This window comes from Idiotropiscis lumnitzeri, chromosome 2 (assembly GCF_059441095.1).
Source record: "Idiotropiscis lumnitzeri isolate Australia: NSW breed Sydney's pygmy pipehorse chromosome 2, RoL_Ilum_1.0, whole genome shotgun sequence".
Classification (NCBI taxonomy): Eukaryota; Metazoa; Chordata; class Actinopteri; order Syngnathiformes; family Syngnathidae; genus Idiotropiscis; species Idiotropiscis lumnitzeri.
Genome location: NC_142392.1, coordinates 22,108,222 through 22,125,533, shown reverse-complemented (window position 1 = coordinate 22,125,533; position 17,312 = coordinate 22,108,222). Strand labels below are relative to the sequence as shown.

At 45.8% G+C, this 17,312-nt stretch overlaps 1 protein-coding gene across 1 annotated transcript; it reads left to right on the top strand.

The window, feature by feature from the left end:
- Positions 1-9,398: 9,398 nt before the first annotated feature.
- On the top strand, positions 9,399-14,336 carry LOC148341983 (uncharacterized). Its single transcript, XM_088288735.1, has 2 exons — positions 9,399-9,927; positions 11,633-14,336. Exons 1-2 carry the CDS (start codon positions 9,804-9,806, stop codon positions 12,793-12,795), a joined length of 1,287 nt encoding a protein of 428 aa, XP_088144861.1. The 5' UTR covers positions 9,399-9,803; the 3' UTR covers positions 12,796-14,336.
- The last annotated feature ends 2,976 nt before the right edge of the window (positions 14,337-17,312 follow it).

The following is a 17,312-nucleotide window of genomic DNA, read 5'->3' as shown; positions in this document are numbered from 1 at the left end:
GAGGAGAGGCTGGCGGTGGCCCCTACTGCCTTGCAGAACTCTCTCCAGACCTGCGAGGAGAACTGGGGGCCTCGGTCGGACACAATGTCCACCGGAATTCCATGGGGTCGGAAGACGTGTTGGGTGAGGAGTTTAGCTGTCTCCAGGGCGGTGGGCAGCTTGGGAAGGGGGACGTAGTGGACGCACTTGGAGAAGCGGTCGATGAAGGTTAAGATGACGGTGTGCCCATTGGAGGGAGGAAGACCGGTGACGAAATCCAGTGCGATGTGGGACCAGGGGCAGCTCGGGATGGGCAGGGGATGGTGGAGGCCGGCCGGGACCGAGTGGGAGGCCTTACCGCGGGCACAAACGGAGCAGGCCAACACGAACTCGCGGATGTCCTTTGCCATGCGGGGCCACCAGAAGCGCTGTTGGAGGAAGCGGAGGGTGCGCGCCACGCCCGGATGGCAAGTAAGAGAGGATGAGTGCCCCCATTGGAGAACCTGGGACCGCGTGGCCTCGGGCACAAACAGGCGGTCGGAGGGGCCTGGCCGGGGGTCCGGTTGTTCCTGCTGGGCCTCTCGGACGATCCGCTCGACCTCCCAGGTGGCCGCCCCCAGGAGGTAGGCGGAGGCTAGGATGGTTTCGGGCGTATCCTGGCTGGCGGGAGATAAGAACAGGCGGGAGAGGGCATCAGCCTTACCGTTGTTGGAGCCGGGTCGGAAGGAGAGGGTGAAGTTGAATCGACTCAGGAACAGGTTCCAGCGAGCCTGGAGAGGGTTCAGCCTCTTGGCGGACTGCAGGTAGGCCAGGTTCTTGTGGTCGGTCCACACCAGGAAGGGGGTCGGGGTGCCCTCGAGCCAATGTCGCCATTCTTGGAGGGCCCACACCACCGCCAGCAGTTCCCGGTTCCCGACATCGTAGTTTTTTTCCGCCGGCGACAGGCGCCTGGAAAAAAAGGCACAGGGGTGGATTCTCTGGGTTACGGGTTCCCGCTGGGAGAGGACGGCTCCCGCCCCGGTGTCGGAGGCGTCCACCTCGACGATGAATTGTTGCGAGGGGTCGGGGTGCATGAGCACCGGGGCGCTGGTGAAGGCCTCTTTGAGGTGGGCAAAGGCTTGGGATGCCGCCGGGGTCCACTGGAACGGGGTGGCTGTGGAGGTGAGCGCAGTGAGAGGACTGGTTACCTTACTGTAGTCCCGGATGAAGCGGCGGTAGAAGTTGGCGAACCCTAAGAAGCGCTGAAGCTCCTTACGAGTCGCGGGCGTGGGCCACTCCACCACGGCCTGGATCTTGGCGGGGTCCGGCTGAAGTTGCCCCCGGGCGATGATGTAGCCCAGGAAGGGCACTGAAGAGACGTGGAACTCGCATTTTTCGGGCTTGACGTAGAGGCGGTTCTCCAGGAGGCGCTGGAGAACCAGCCGGACATGTTGGCGGTGATCTGGGAGAGAGCGGGAGAAGATGAGAATGTCATCGAGGTAGATAAATACGAACCGGTTCAGCATGTCACAAAATATGTCCGTCATCAGGGCCTGGAAGACGGCGGGGCGTTGGTGAGGCCGAAGGGCATCACCAGGTACTCGAAGTGCCCCAGGGGGGTGTTGAACGCCGTCTTCCACTCGTCCCCCTCTCGGATGCGGACCAGGTGGTACGCGTTTCGGAGGTCCAACTTGGAGAAAACCTGGGCCTCGCATAGGGGTTCGAAGGAGGGATCTATGAGGGGGAGCGAAGACTTGTTTTTAACCGTGATTTGGTTCAGGGGCTTGAAATCGATGCAGGGACGGATCGAGGAATCCTTCTTCTTGACAAAAAAGAATCCAGCGCCCAAGGGAGAAGAGGAGGGGCGAATGAGCCCGGCTGCCAGGGACTCGCGGATGTAGCTCTCCATCGCCTCCTTCTCTGGCCTGGAGATGTTGTACAGGCGGCAGTTGGGTAGGGGAGCCCCCGGGAGAAGGTTGATGGCGCAGTCGTAGGGCCGATGGGGAGGGAGGGTGCGGGCGAGGTCCTTACTGAAGACCTGGGCGAGGTCGTGGTACTCGGGAGGCACGGTGGAGACGTCTGGCCGAGGAGGAGCGGGGGGAGGAGAGGAAGGAGCCGGATCCGCGGAACGCAGGCAGTGGGAGTGACAGAACTCGCTCCATCCGGTGAGGGAACACTTCCTCCAGTCAATGGCGGGGTTGTGGGTCTGGAGCCACGGGAATCCCAGGACCATGGGGACCTGGGTGGAGTGGATGAGGAACAGTCGGATGGATTCCCGGTGGTTGCCCGAAACGATGAGGGTCAGGGGGGTGGTCTGCTGGGAGACCTGGGCAATGAGGTGCCCGTCCAGCGCCACCACCCGCCGGGGGGAGGCGATGGGTTCCATGGAGACCCCGAGTTGGCGTGCTAGGGTTAGGTCCAGGAAGCTTCCGTCGACCCCCGAGTCGATCAGCGCGGTGACCGGGAGAGGGGCGTGTTGCCCCAGCAAACGCGCGGGGATCGACATCCGTGGGGAAGAGCCAGTGGCGGACACCAGAAGGCCTGGTTGCCGAGAAAGGCGTCGCTGCCGCTCCTGGGCGTCCAGGGTGGTCCTTCCCACTTGCTTGGGTTCATCCGGGCCGGCGGAGGGCGGGGCCGGAACCGGAGGGCTGCTTTCGGCGAGGGAGGCCGCAGAGCGAGCGGCTGGCCTGGGCAGCCGCCGGGACCGGTCGGCCTGCCGGTCCCGTAACCGGTGGTCGACCTTGATGGCCAAGACGATCAGCTCTTCGAGGGTCGAGGTTACGTCGCGCACGGCCAGCTCGTCCTTAAGGGCGTCGGTCAGCCCGTTCAGGAAGACCTCGCGGAGAGCCGGCTCGTTCCAGTGGCTCTCGTGAGCCAGGATGCGGAATTCGACCGAGAAGTCCGCTGCCGAGCGGGAGCCTTGTCGGAGGGTGAGCAGTCTTCGGGACGCTTCGCGTCCTTGGACGGGATGATCAAACACGCGCCGCAGCTCCTGGCAAAACTCCGGGTAGGAGGACATCGCTGGTGACGAAGCCTCCCACAATGCCGTAGCCCATTTGGCGGCGCGGCCGCGGAGCCGGTTCGTCATGTACGCTATCTTGGCCCGGTCGGAGGAGTAGCTGTGGGGTTGCAGGTCGAAAACTAGTGACGTGCTGAAGAGGAATTGGCTGCAAGAGCCTAAGTCCCCGGAGTAGGGCTCGGGCGTGGGAACGTGGGGCTCCCGGCTGCCCGCGAAGGACGTCGCGGGAGCAGGAGGGGCCGGGGAAGCGCCGCTAGGGAGGACGGAGAGGGAAGCGAGCGAGCCCACCTGGTTGGAGAGGTGCGTGAGTTGGCGGTGGATTGCCTGGAAGGAGCCCGGGCACTCCTGAAGCATCCTCTCGTGGCGCTCGAGCTGGCTTCCTTGGAGGGCGAGCGCCTCCCCGAGGGAATCCGGGGTCGCTGGGTCCATTGGGTTGGCCGGATTATTCTGTCGCGGTTCGGTGAACCGCGTGTGGGGAAAGGAGGACCCAAGAGCGACAGAAATGGTAGGAACAGGGTTTATTGGAGGAGGAGCGGCGGGTGCGGCACGGAAGAGGCAGGTGAGCGGCGTGTCGGGGGAAGCGCTGGCAGGAACTCGGGAACGGGTGCGGGAAGCTCGGGACCGGACGGGCTCGGGTCGGCTGGAGGGGGAACAAGAAGGCACGGAGGTCAGACAAGCACGGGAGGCTACCGGATCCGGCGAACAGACAGCGTGTCGAGACATGGCCAGTACCACGTGAGGTGACGGGATAATCCGGCGTCTGGCTCCTGGCGCGGCTGGATCTTATGCTGGTCATGATTGCTGCTGACGAGCCGCAGGTGCGCAGGAGCCGACGCCCACTTTCTCCGGAGGAGTGCCTGGCTGGGAAAGGTCGCGAACCTGCAAGTAATCAGAACCGCCAGGCCCTCCTCCCAAACCCGAACCGTCACACATCGCAGGCAACAACACTAATGGACTTTGGAGATCCTGAGCCAAGCCACCTCCCAAATTTGGCCACCCTGCGCAAGGCAAAACAAGAGAGAAATGATTCGGCATTAGGAGATAAAAATCCAATTTTGTCATTGCAGCTGTTAAAGTACAGTACACCTCACAGTGGGAGCATCAAAGACATTGGACTTGACAAATTCTTCTGTCATTACTGGAGTCAAACACAAATGTATGTGTACAAGACATTGTCAAAAAAAAACTCATCCAACTGTATGCTTTGATGCTACTGGCTCAGTAGTTAAGAAACTGGTGAGACCGAATGGCTCGTCCGGCCACATCTTCCTTGATCAGGGTGTTCTGATGGGAAATAACAGCTGTAGTGTCCCAGTGGTGCAGATGTTATCAGAGAAGCATGATGTTAGCGCTATCACAGGGTGGCTAAAAGAATGGATACATGCAAGTGCACCGGTCCCAAAAGAAGCTGTAAGTGATTTCTCTCTCTCTGGTCAAAGCTTTTACCCCACATCCCGATTTGAAGAGCTACATTAATGTGCTTTAATGTCTTGCTAGGGAAGCAGCATGCAAACCTGCCGCCATGCCATGTCAGGGTAGATGTTGCACATTGCATCAAAATGATCTGCCAATGGGACTGCCTGAAAAATAAAAGACATCGTGTTAAAGAGTTTTATGTGAGATCATTAGCACAACTACTCAAGTCACAATGTGTGGAACATTCAACAGAACTTCTACGTGCCATCACTATTGTGGCACTGAGTGAGTCCGAAGGTAATGACAGTTCTGGAACCCCTCTCCCATCAGAAAAGCGGAAGAAATATCTAAAAACACAAATTGCACAAGAAGACTGTATCAGCATGCCAGACACAGAGGTTCAGGCACAGGAACCCGTCGAGGCGCATCAACAGATCCACACTAAAGCTCGACAGTGGGTGACTGAATTATGCGAGGAGAGCAGGTCACTTGCCATGGCTGAGGGAGACAGAGATAACATCCACTTCCTCCCTGATATTATTCCCCACATCATCAGACTGGGAAGTTACTTACCACTCTGGACAGGAGTAATGAATGGTCCCTCTCTTCCGAAGCACCACCATCACTGCAAGTTCGGCAGCTGTTGAAGCAGAGTTCAAAAACATAAAAAATGGGCTTTTCAAGCATGAAAGCCTTCCCATTCGTGTCGACCGGTTTGTTGCTCGTCATCTTGCCTTCATTGACGGAAACATGCGGATTTCTGCTGCAAAACAAAAAAGAGAAAAGGCTGATGTAGGTGATGCTACGACTGTCTTAAGACCTGACGATGTCTCTACTTCCCAGAGTGGGGAAAAAAAATGTAAAAAATGATGCTGACCTTGGTGATGAATCTGATGCTGCTGCAAACAATCTTCAAATTACCGAAGTTGAGAACTGGAGAGGCTTAGAAGTTCCACCCAAAAAAGGAAGATGAGTTCATATCTCTCTCCTTGTCCTGAGTGGCTGCATGTGGATTCATCCGTGGAACGTAAAAAAGTCAAGGTGCAATTGTTGAAAAATGGAAACCAACAACAGCCTCTTAAACTTTCCAAATTGAAAGTCGCTGTGCTCAACATTTGTGCATTTGATGCCGTGTTTCAGTCTTTCTTGCTCTTATTGTGACAGCTTTTCATTTGAAAAGGCTGTAAGCAGCAAGACCTGTGACAATCCATTCCTCCACTTGGTAAAAACCATCGCAACACGAGTTGTGACACAACACGTGTATTCCAAGAGGGCAGAACTCCTGAAAGAAATATTCAAGCCTGTCCACCTAACCTCTGGTGCTCTCCAAATAGATGCACAATGCCACATCTCGACAGTGATTGAGAGAGCCACGAGGAATCTTCCAAGTGTATACTTGAAAAAACAATGTTCCTCACCGTACTGCAGCCTAAGCACTCAAGTAATAAGGGAAGTTCCGCTTGTGTGTACCAATATTGCTGTCCTGCAGACTTGTGGCATGACTTATCTTCAGACTGCTGCTGAAGAAGGACTGAGCCTTCCTGATTCTACTTGCCTCCGACCAATCCAAAATGCATCTCAGTGTCCATCTACATTTAAAAAGCAAGACAACAGTACAGGAAAGGCTCTGTGTTCGGCGAATGTTTCCCACAGCTACAGTCTGGGAGAATGTTTGTGGAATGACACCGACCTCGGTACGAGTGGGACAGAAGTTGCCCTGCTTGAAATTCCCTCTAGTCTGGTGCTGCAAGAGAATATGTTTACTTTGAGAGCAGTCATAGGATTTCAAAGAGGCTTGACCCAGGATTCTCTTGGACATTATGTGGCATACTGCAGGAGGGCTGCTTTTGCCTGGGAGATGTACAATGACCTGGAAAGTGGAGTGAAAGCAGCATCAGAAAGGACAAAGATCTTCCCACATGCTTTGTTCTTCACAAAGCAGTGATTGCTTAATTGTTGCAATGTAAATAGTTTGGTGTTTTGTTTGTTGCTGTTTGTTTTTACATATAAAGCTTTCTCTGCAGGCTCTCATCAATTACGCATGGACTGTTTTTATATTAATTCAGTTGTTCTCAAATGAGGGAATGCTACATCGAGGGGTGTGTTTATGTTGTTTTTATTTCAAAATAGATCAAGGGATATGTTTCGGCCTCACGTCTGCTATAATTTAAGAAATAATAACATAGCTTTAATGACTACTGATGAAATAAACACGTGAGCAGCAGAACAACATATTAAAAGAAATAAGATCGAATTTAAAGTAATGGACAGCAGTGAAAACAGGAAGATTTTAAGATTATTGCATGCTAGCAAAAAAAAGCTACAACAGTGAGTGTGACATGTTTACCTGAAGTTCGTCCGGCAACAGTTGCTTTCCAGGATCATGAAGAATGTAAAATGCGCAGAAACATGCAAAACATCGGTTCATTCCAGGAACTAGTTTATAACCTGGAATTAATAACAAATACGAGTGATTCAAGTGATTAGCTGAACGCGGTAGCGCGATACCTAGCTCCTTGTTCGACAGCATCCAAAACAAAATAGACTGACGCCGGAGCGTTAGTGTTTGTGACATCACCGCGTGAATTAAAACGTGTAATATCTATCGAACCGGAGCAACACAAACGAAACTTTTAACAGCACAAACAAGCACAAACGAATGGCACCATTCCCGACCCATTTGGATGAAAGTGGGGGGCTGGGTGATGTCACCACTCGAAATAAAAAAGTGTAATATCTCTGGAACCAAAGCAGCACAAACGGAAATTTTAACAGCACAAACGAGCACAGATGCAGCACAAACGAAACAAACTATTTCACCCTATTTTTGCAAGAAATGGAGCGCCAACTTCACGCTGATGGACTAGGCGCGCGCCGTTGACCAGTACGGTGTGATAGACTGGATCGTGCTAGTCTAAGGAGTTATATCAATGGAATTAGGCCATAACTCATTGAGAAACTGGGTTTCCCCTGCGGATAGCACGGTAGTGTAAATTAAGGGTTCTGCGGTCCCTCTAAAACCGAATCGTGTTATTCAAGGAGTTATATAAATGCTATTAGGTCGTAACTCGTTTAGAAACATGTTTTCTCGGTGCGGAAAACTGTCTCGTGTCCGAGATCTTACATTGTGGAAACAAAGGATGGACAAAGAGTGAGGGGGAATTGGAGGAGTCTTCTGAAGGTTCCCGAGGACTAGTGATGGGTCCAGCGACACTGAGGCGTCGATGCGTGCGCCGAGCTTCCAGGGCAAACCCGTGTCAGTGAGCGTACTGCTTTAAGAAAGTCACGTGACCACTATCAGAACCGTGTCGACACAGCGGTCGCGCACCAAACTGTGTTTATAAGGAAGCGCATCTGTCAACAGGATGGACGCTCAAAACAAGCATCGAGTTATTGGTGCGTTACTCTGCGTTAAATATCCGCAAGATGGAAGACGTCACTGGTAAACGCAAGTTTTCTGCCTTGTGCGCACTCAGAGGTGCAGCGCTATATGTCAGCAGGACACGTTGCACGTACGGAAGACCCGCTCTTATACTGGAAGTCCATGGAGGCAACGTTCCCTCACCTATTTATATTAGCCACACAGGCGTTGTGCACAACGGCCTCTTCAGTGCCTTGTGGGAGGATCTTCTCAAAGGCGGGGGAAATTGCCGAAAAAAATATATATATAAATAGACTGAATAACAAAACGCTGGAGAAACTATTTTTTTTAATAAAAATCTTTAATTACAATGAGTCCATTGTTATTCACAACACTTTTACTTTGGCATTCAGACAGATGTTCACTTAATTTATCAACTGCGTCTCGAATATCAACGATTTTTTTTATGAAAGTATGTATATGTAAAAATAATGTGAATGGAAATGCCTAATCAATGGAATTGGATAAAATTAGTTTGACAGATCAGAGTCTGATGAACCGGTCAAATTTTTCCTGCAAGTCCACCAGGTGTCAGTATTCAGCAACACAGTGTCAACACAGTGTCAATACATTGTGTCACTGTGTCGAAACGATACAGGATGCCTCATCTACCCATCACTACCGAGGACTGCAAGAAATCTTCTGATAAGGCTGAGGCTGCAAAGCAGGCGTATACATCGAAGGAGCACAGACCTCAACCCCCAGCAATTTCTGGGATTACTGAACCTCTTCGAAGATCAACAAGAGTTAGACGACAACCGGACAGGCTGATTGAAAATGTTTAATGTTGTGTTATTGTTCCTAAAATTGTTGTAGAGCTGCTTGTTGTCATCAAAAAATGGATAGATATTGATAAGAAGTGAAAATAATTGATAACAAAACTAAATTATTATTATAATAATAATATTTTAAAAAATTAATTAAAAAAGTCATAGGCATTGTTTAACGTTTGAAAGGGAGATGTAATGAGAGCAGTTATGTCATTAGTCACTAATTGGCAGTATTGCCTGACGTGTGTTTGGTTACCAGACGAACAAGTGTCTACGCACATAGACGAGAAGTCAATAAATAAAGAGGCACAAGCTTGCAGCATCACGTTACCTGCGTGACTTCTTAAGATAGAAGACAAAACTTTACAGTAACCATAAAAAAAACGTATGAGTAAATATTTATCATCTCATCAATATTTGCACAACAGAGTACTGAGTTTCGAGATCCTCACAATAGTAGTTCTCAAAATCATATTTCTTATGAATTTAGCTTAGTTAAGGGATATTTTATTGACAATCGAATATCAATATACAAAGACTGAAAAAAATGGTGGTGGGGGCGCGAATCTTTTTCTTCTTGGTAGGGGCGGGCGTGAAATAATTGAGAAGCACTGCTAGTATATGCAGACATTATATTCATACAATCTTGAAGCCCGAGTGAACCACAGCATTGTTGCAAGTTCGGTAGGAGAAACTTGAACGTCCCACTGCTGTTCCAGCAGCGGCTTCTCGGGGCATAGGCGGAAGTGACGTAGGAGCTGACTCGCCAATGGGGTGTTAATTTAGTTTTTTTTTTTATCAACCGAATTAAAATATTATATAAAATATATATTAAAATAGAACAGCCAGGGTTAAAAAACAAACGCAGAGGCAAAGAAATATATTTGAAAAATACGTGCTTAAAGCATGACGTCATTAGAAAGCGCGCAGCTTCCGAAGGACCTCGACCACATGCACCGACCCGTCCACACCGAAATAAAAACAAACACCGCTAAATTCTTCTGATTTAGTGTGGAACTGGCTGTAATTTTCTCACAGGATTTCCAGTGCTACTCTAAAGGACTACGACATAATTCATTAAGTCTTTGTGTCCGATAACCTCATCTTCGCGCGTTGATGCTTTTCGGTGTAGTTAGCTTAGCTTGTTAGCTAGCTAGCCGCTAACGACTCATCGCCAAGCAGAGATCAAGTGCAGATTTTTTGGAGTTATCATTTGAAAATGTGTGAAAAAACGACACCCAAGTACAAAGAGGAACTTTGTGGAATAAAAGAAGAGAACGAGCAACATCTTCAACTGCTGGACGAAGTTTGCAACCAGCCTCGTGTTGTGCCACTCAAAGCAGGTTTGTACACGTTTTACTTGCATTTGCTTTGTAAAGAACGACTTTCTATCGTTAAAAATATGCATCACAACATTAAGTTGTTTGGGGAAATGCGTTCAAGGTTATTGCCGTTTTATTTTTAAATATTGCTTGTCGGTTTGCTAAACATTTGTTTATGCCAAATAAAATCAGTGCAGAAAATAAATGCCAAAGAATAACCAATAGTGGGGGGTGAACTCCATGTTTTCCCAGTATAAAATTTGAACTGATTATTTTACATTTTCAATTTTCTGGTTTTTATATCTTGTTTAAGCAATTCCTTACGGAAGGAATTCTGCCTAACTTACAAAATGTGCACACTGCGGCGAAAACATCAATGGCGGTTGATCAATTTTAGTGGATAAAACACAAAATATTAAGTTTTTTTTTTTAAATCAAGTACGTATTGGTCTTATTTATTTATGAACATTGTACTGGCTTGGTCGGGTGAGAGTCAATGAACCTCCGGTGGCTCTGCACTGTTTTGTGCACGTGTGCATAGTTTCACCCCATCCAAACATTTAAAATACATTGAATGCATCCATCCAAGGTTGCACGGATCTCATCAGTGATCAAGCGCATGCTGCAAGGAATGCATCTGCATCTTTGTCTTACTATGGGATTAAAAAGGGAGAACGTCACAACCCCCTTTTCTACCTACTAGTCCAGGAACATTTAGTTCCTGGTCATAAAGTTCCTGTGGCCCAGGTGGTTTGCATCTCCCCCACAACTCGTAGTTCCTGGTAATTTATCCAAATGACAATGATGATGGATCAGTGGGAGGTCTTGTGTTACTTTGTTACTCATTACTGACACCCTTTGGCAGTTAAGCATCATTGCAGTTCCAAAATAATTCAGTGAACTCTAATAATATTATGGTGTATCTTAGTCTAATTTTAATACATATTGGATAACTTTAAAATATACAGTCATTATTCAAATATGTCAACATGAAAGTGTTGTTGCTTAATTTATGTGTAGGGATTTTGATTCTTCACACATAATTTTGTTTTAAAATTTATTTAGAAACAGAAATTTTATTAAAAAAAAAATAAAAAGGGGAATGTTGGAACGTACTAGCAGGCTAAATGTCATTTTGGGAAAAAATAACAAAACAAAAAAACAAACATAAATCATGCAATAAATAGCGACTATGATGCCAGGGCCCCTTTAATTCTTTTAGGCATACAGATTAGAATGGAAGCAAAAAGTACCCACGATGAAACTATCTCTCAATGCAAAATGAAAAACTTGTAAACATATTTCACTTGAAAGATTTCTATTCTATTAATGACATAAAGTTGCGATGGCCCCCATCAATATGTTAGAGTCCCACAACAGGTGTTCCATCAGACGCACACAATAGCCTGTGTGTGCTAACTTCAGCTCGCTTCCAGAAACGTCTGTGACTATGTAAGGAATTAAATCGGGCATCAGCCGCAACGTGCTTCCTTTTTAAATGCTCGTTTATCACTGCTGTGCTGCTTAAGGGAGGTTTACATCGTAGGACGTAATTTTGTGAAATGCCCCCATGGTCTGGTCCAAATCGGGGTCACACGCATTGCATGCATCACAACATTAATGCGGCAGGTACAAGTCAAGGTAGCACGGTAGAAACAATATAAGACAAAGTCGACGCACGAGGTTTGACTTGACCAAACCAAATTTGTCTTTTTGTGTCCGACAGAGGTCAGTGAAAACTATCTCCGTTTTGTGAAAGAGGAGCCAGACTTGACTCACATCAAAAAGGAGGAGGAGGAGGAGGAGATCTACAAGTCACCAGTGAACGTTGTCCCTATAAAGACTGAAGATGTAATCAAGGATGAGAGTGAGGACAAGAGAGGGGCGGAGCCTCCAAGCAGCAGTTCAAGTCATCACGTGACAACAGAAGGTGATGAAGACCACTGGGGGCCATCACAAGCACATAATGAGGACATATTATCAGACGCTCATGACAATGATGATGATACTAATGATGATGATAATGGGCAAGCTCAAGGTGAAAGGGCATGTCACACTGACTCATTCACTTCAAAGCTGTCTTTAAAACCGCACGCAAGAACACACAGTGGAGAAAAACAGTTTTCTTGCTCGGTTTGTGGCAAAAGCTTCCTGCATAAGTCAATGTTAACAATCCACACAAGAACACACAGTGGAGATAAACCTTTTTCATGCTCAGTTTGTGGAAAATGCTACTCCCAAAAGGGAAATTTAACAGAACACACAAGAACACACACTGGAGAAAAACCTTTTTCCTGCTCAGTTTGTGGCAAAAGCTTCTCTGGAAAGTCTAATTTAAGAAAACACACAACAACACATAGTGGAGAAAAACCTTTTTCTTGCTCAGTTTGTGGTAAAAGCTTTTCTCTAAAGTCACGATTAACAGAACATACAAAAACACACACTGCAGAACCTCTTTCTTGCTTAGTTTGTGGTAAAAGCTTCTCCCAAAAGCCTCATTTAACAAGCCACACAAGAACACACAGTGGGGAAAAATCTTTTTACTGCTCAGTTTGTGGCAGAAGCTTCTCTCATAAGTCAACTTTAACAAAACATAGAAGAACTCACAGTGGAGAAAAACCGTTTTCCTGCTCAGTTTGTGGAAAATGCTTCTCTGCAAAGTCAACGTTAACAAGCCACACAAGAACACACAGTGGAGAAAAACCTTTTTCCTGCTCAGTTTGTGGAAAATGCTTCTCTGAAAAGTCTAATTTAATTAAACACACAACAACACATAGTGGAGACAAGCCATTCAGTTGCAGCGTTTGTGCTAAGAAATTTGCCACTAAACGGCATGCTGAGAGACACTATTGTGATGGCGAGAATATAGGGCTGGGCGATATGATCTAAAATCAATATTGCGATAAATTGAGCAATTTTACCTCGGTAATGATCGATGCACGATAAATTCCCCCTGAGGACCAAAATCAAAATAAATGCAGGAAGTGCATATTAACTGTTTTTTGTATTGACCAACTGGTACACATTACTTTCAATGAAAAATAAAAGTACAAAAATCATTTGTATAAACATTCCAAATAGCTTGCTTTGCATGATTTGAACAATGTCACAAAGAACAGGAGAAAAAGGGTACCTCCTCTTTTTCTGCAAATAGATTGTGCCGAGATGCTGTAATGCCATTTGCAAAGGCCTAGATTTGTGTAAAGGTATCTTGCAAACAATATAAATAATGACATGTGCAAAGGAGCTAGTCGCCTGTAAACAAAATGCTAAATAGAATGGAAAAAAATGTCAATGGAATGCCAGTGCCAAATAAACAAGTGTGCTTCATCAGGAAAATGCCGTCTCGAGTACGCTGGTGCGCGGTCGCCACTTGTCGTCTTTGTAATGCTCATTCAGGCTCAAACAGGGATCCATGTTGCGACCCGACCATAAGTCGGATGTGGATGCAAAATGCGTGACATGTCTGCGCTCCCGTCCCGATGTTGTCCATATCGGCAAGTGCTGTTTGCGGCAAAATATTTTCGTACCTCTCGTCGGCTACTTTCATGAGGCGTTTAAATCCTGTGCGCTCCATTGTAACAAGAGGAGCTCTATCTTTAGCTATGTGCTCGGCTATCGCGTCCACCACCGAGACATTCTCTCGAATGGTGTCGCCTCCGTTATGGGCTGTTGTCACTTGTCCTACCCTTGCTCCTCACTTTGAACTTTTAGCACAAGCTCCAAGTCAACAGCATGGTGTTGTTGTGGGTGGTGAAAAAGAAAAGGTTGGACGCTCTGTTTTGGTGCTTACGACGCACTTTGTAGTTCGTGTTCTTTTGCTTAAACATCGTCTTTATAGAACCCAAAACATTTCCTAACGACAGATGTCGGAATTTCTTTTCGGGGCAAGCGAGACAGGAACAATTTCAACGAACATTACGTCGTCTTCAGCCGTGTCAGCTGCTTCTAGATTTGAATCGACAGCTACGACCGCGTCGTCAGTTTTCTTTCTTGTTCAGCTGGGTGGAGTCACGTGACTACAATCGCTCAAGCCGTCTTACAGGGGCATGAACATAGCTGCAGACTAAAAGGACTTCTTTTTTTTTTTAAACACCGAATTAACCGACATGGGCAAAATGATTTTATGAAATTTCGATCACGGTAAATTTTCGGTTTATTGCCCAGCCCTACGAGAATAGCAGCGATCCTTGAAGCTTAAAAAGACAAAAAAAAAACCTGAAGGAACTGACTCTTCGTGGTAAGATGTAAATGTGATTTAGAAAATATGATATATTGAATTTTCAAAGCTCTTTTATTGACACAAGCCCAATGTGATCAGTGCATTGTGTCTGAGTGATGATGATTTTTTTGTGTTTACATCAAACATTGAAATGAAATTAATTGCCTTTGCCTGGAACAACATTTGTTAACGTTATGCTTTTCAGTTGTCTTTTTACTTAATGGTACAGGTGTGAGAAGAAACGGTGCTTATGAAATCGGTAACTTCCACAATCATCAATAAAATCACTTGTTCCACTTGCTCAACTGGCCTTCATTACGCTGTGTGAAAAGGTGAAAAACTGAACTAGAAGTTGAACTGTAAAAAGAACCAGAAAGAGAAACGCAAATCGTCTCAGTTTCTCTCAATGGCTTTAGTATGTCAGGAGTTGGCAACTTGATGGCGACTGGAGTCAGCGTTTATTTGTCCACGGACGAGATGATTCGCATCACGCTGTTCGTTGCTGCTGCTGTCTGAATTGGACCCTGGAGGTCACCTGCCAGCATCCCTGAATTTCACCGGCGGATATTCAGCTATCCCATGTCTGACCCCAGATTGTTGTGGAATTTTCAGCAGTCAGGGAAGATCAATGAGATAGTCTGGAAAATAAATTGCCTTTTGAGTCAGTCTGCAGAGTGATCTCAGTGGGAGAAGTGTGTGGGAAGATACTGATGCACACAGGAAGATGAAGATTTATTTGACAGGAACTGTGTAATCTTAAAACAAAAAGATACTTTTTCTGCGTTGAGCCTACTTATCAGTCAAGGTCGTGTTGTTTTGGCTTCACAAAGAATCCTCGAGTACAAGAAGCGAAAGGCACTTTCTTCAAAAGCAGGTGGCCACAATAAATAACAAAAACCATAATGCAAAATAATTTTCCAGAACATTAAGATTGAAAAAAATAGTGACACAAATATTTAAAAAGTAACGACAGTAACGATTAAACATTGAATACATAAGTATTACTGAAATAGTTCAATGAATCTAGAAATAAATAATCACTGTAGTTTAATGAATAATGACATATTTAAGTTATAAACACTGAAATCATTCTTTAACACTAACATTTAGAGAATAAAACAGTGATTTTAAAATACGCAACCACGTCGCTGGCGAAAAACCCTGAAAAAAGGCAAAGGTGCAAACATGTCATAAAGTTTCACTTTATCATCCCAACTGTTAATAATCGGAAAATACATTTGGAATACTGTCCAACCGACGACATGGTGGCAGATGTTTTAACAAAACCAGCAACAAAAGTAAAATTCAATACATCTCGCAAGTTCATATTTGGGAACTAAAATGTTTGATCACGTGCATACGGTTTAAATCGTACGTTTTTTTTTTATGTTGAGAAGAAGATAACAATGATTTGCATCGCAAATGGCGACATCTGTCGGTGAGTTTGTGACAGTGCGCCACTCAGCCAGCAGCCAATCATATCACAGCGGGGGGTGTCCTGTTCTTCCGCCTTCGTGCTGAACAAACTGCGGTTTTCACGAAGGAGATCCATTCAGCCATTTTCTCGATGGAAAAGAAACGACGCCATCTTTCATTTGTCTCGTCGAACAAAGAGAAGCTCACGAGTTATCGCCAAGCAAAGACCAAGTGCGGATTTGTTGAGATTGACGTTTGAAAATGTGTGCTAGAACGACACCCAAGTACAAAGAGGAACTTTGTGGAATAAAAGAAGAGAACGAGCAACATCTTCAACTGCTGGGCGAAGTTTGCAAGCAGCCTCGTATTGTGCTACACAAAGCAGGTTTGTACACGTTTTACTCTCATTTGCTTTGTAAAGAACGACTTTCTATCGTAAGCAACATGCATCACAATATCAATTTGTTTGTGGAAATCGTTCAAGGTCATTGCCGTTTTATTTTTAAATATTGCCTTTTACTTGCCGGTTTGCTGAACATTTGTTGATGCCAAATGAAATCAGTGCAGAAAATAAATGCCAAAGAATAACCAATAGTGGGGGGTAAACTCCGTGTTTTTCCCCCCAGTTTAAAATTCGAACTGATTATTTAACATTTTACATTTTCTAGTTTTTATATCTCGTTAAAGCAATTCCTCATTGAAGGAATTCTACCTGACTCTAAAAAAATGTATACACTGTGGCGAAATTATTAATGGTGGTTGATCAATTCTAGTGAATAAAACACTAATAAGAAAAAAAAAATTACGGATTTATTTTTTCACTTTGTACTGGCTTGGTCGGGTGAGAGTCAATGAACCTCGGGTGGCCTTGCACAGTTGTGTGCACATGTGCGTACTTCACCTCATCCAAACATTTAAAATACATTTAATGCATCGCGCATACTAACTCGGGCATGCTAGCACTGACACTCTTCTGCCCTGACCATGTGTAGAACTGAAAATATGGTGTAGACAGTGAGCTAAACAATTTTCCAAAAAAAACACAAAGCGTAAAGAGGTCTTCCTTCATGTTTTTCTGGAAGTCCTTTTTGTGAAACTGCAAACAAATACAGAGAATGACAAGGAAAACAAGTGGATATATATATATATATATATATATATATATATATATATATATATATATATATATATATATATATATATAATTTAACACAAAACCTGCTTCTCTCATGCCATTCATATTCTCATAAGAAATAAAAACAACACAAGAACAGTACTGATGCATTCTGGGAGCCTCAGCCAATCAGATGGCTGGTTAGAGAGATGTGAGTGGTGTGCTTTGGGCCATGTGTTTTTATTTATTTTTTTGCAGTCTGTTGTTTAAACCTGTGATGTATCTTGCTTGCAATAACATTAATGATAAGACAGACTAAGACACCGTGGACAGCTGCCATTTTGTCCAGCTTTCTCCTGCACCATCTCCAAACACCGTATTCACCAAATATATATGTCACAGTCAATTTGAAGCAAAGATGTCTCAGATTTTGGCCGGCAGGGTGTGCTAACATGCACTCTGAAATACCTCAAGGGGAACATGCCCGATGGTCGAGCGAGTTGCTCAGTCCATACAATAGGCGTGTTGCATTACAAGAAGCCTAGTTTGTTTTGGGGAAGATTTAGGACAGGGGTCTTCAATCCTGTTCCTCGAGGGCCAGTGTCCTGTCCATTTTCCACCTCTCCCTGGTGCAACACACCTGAACGATCATTT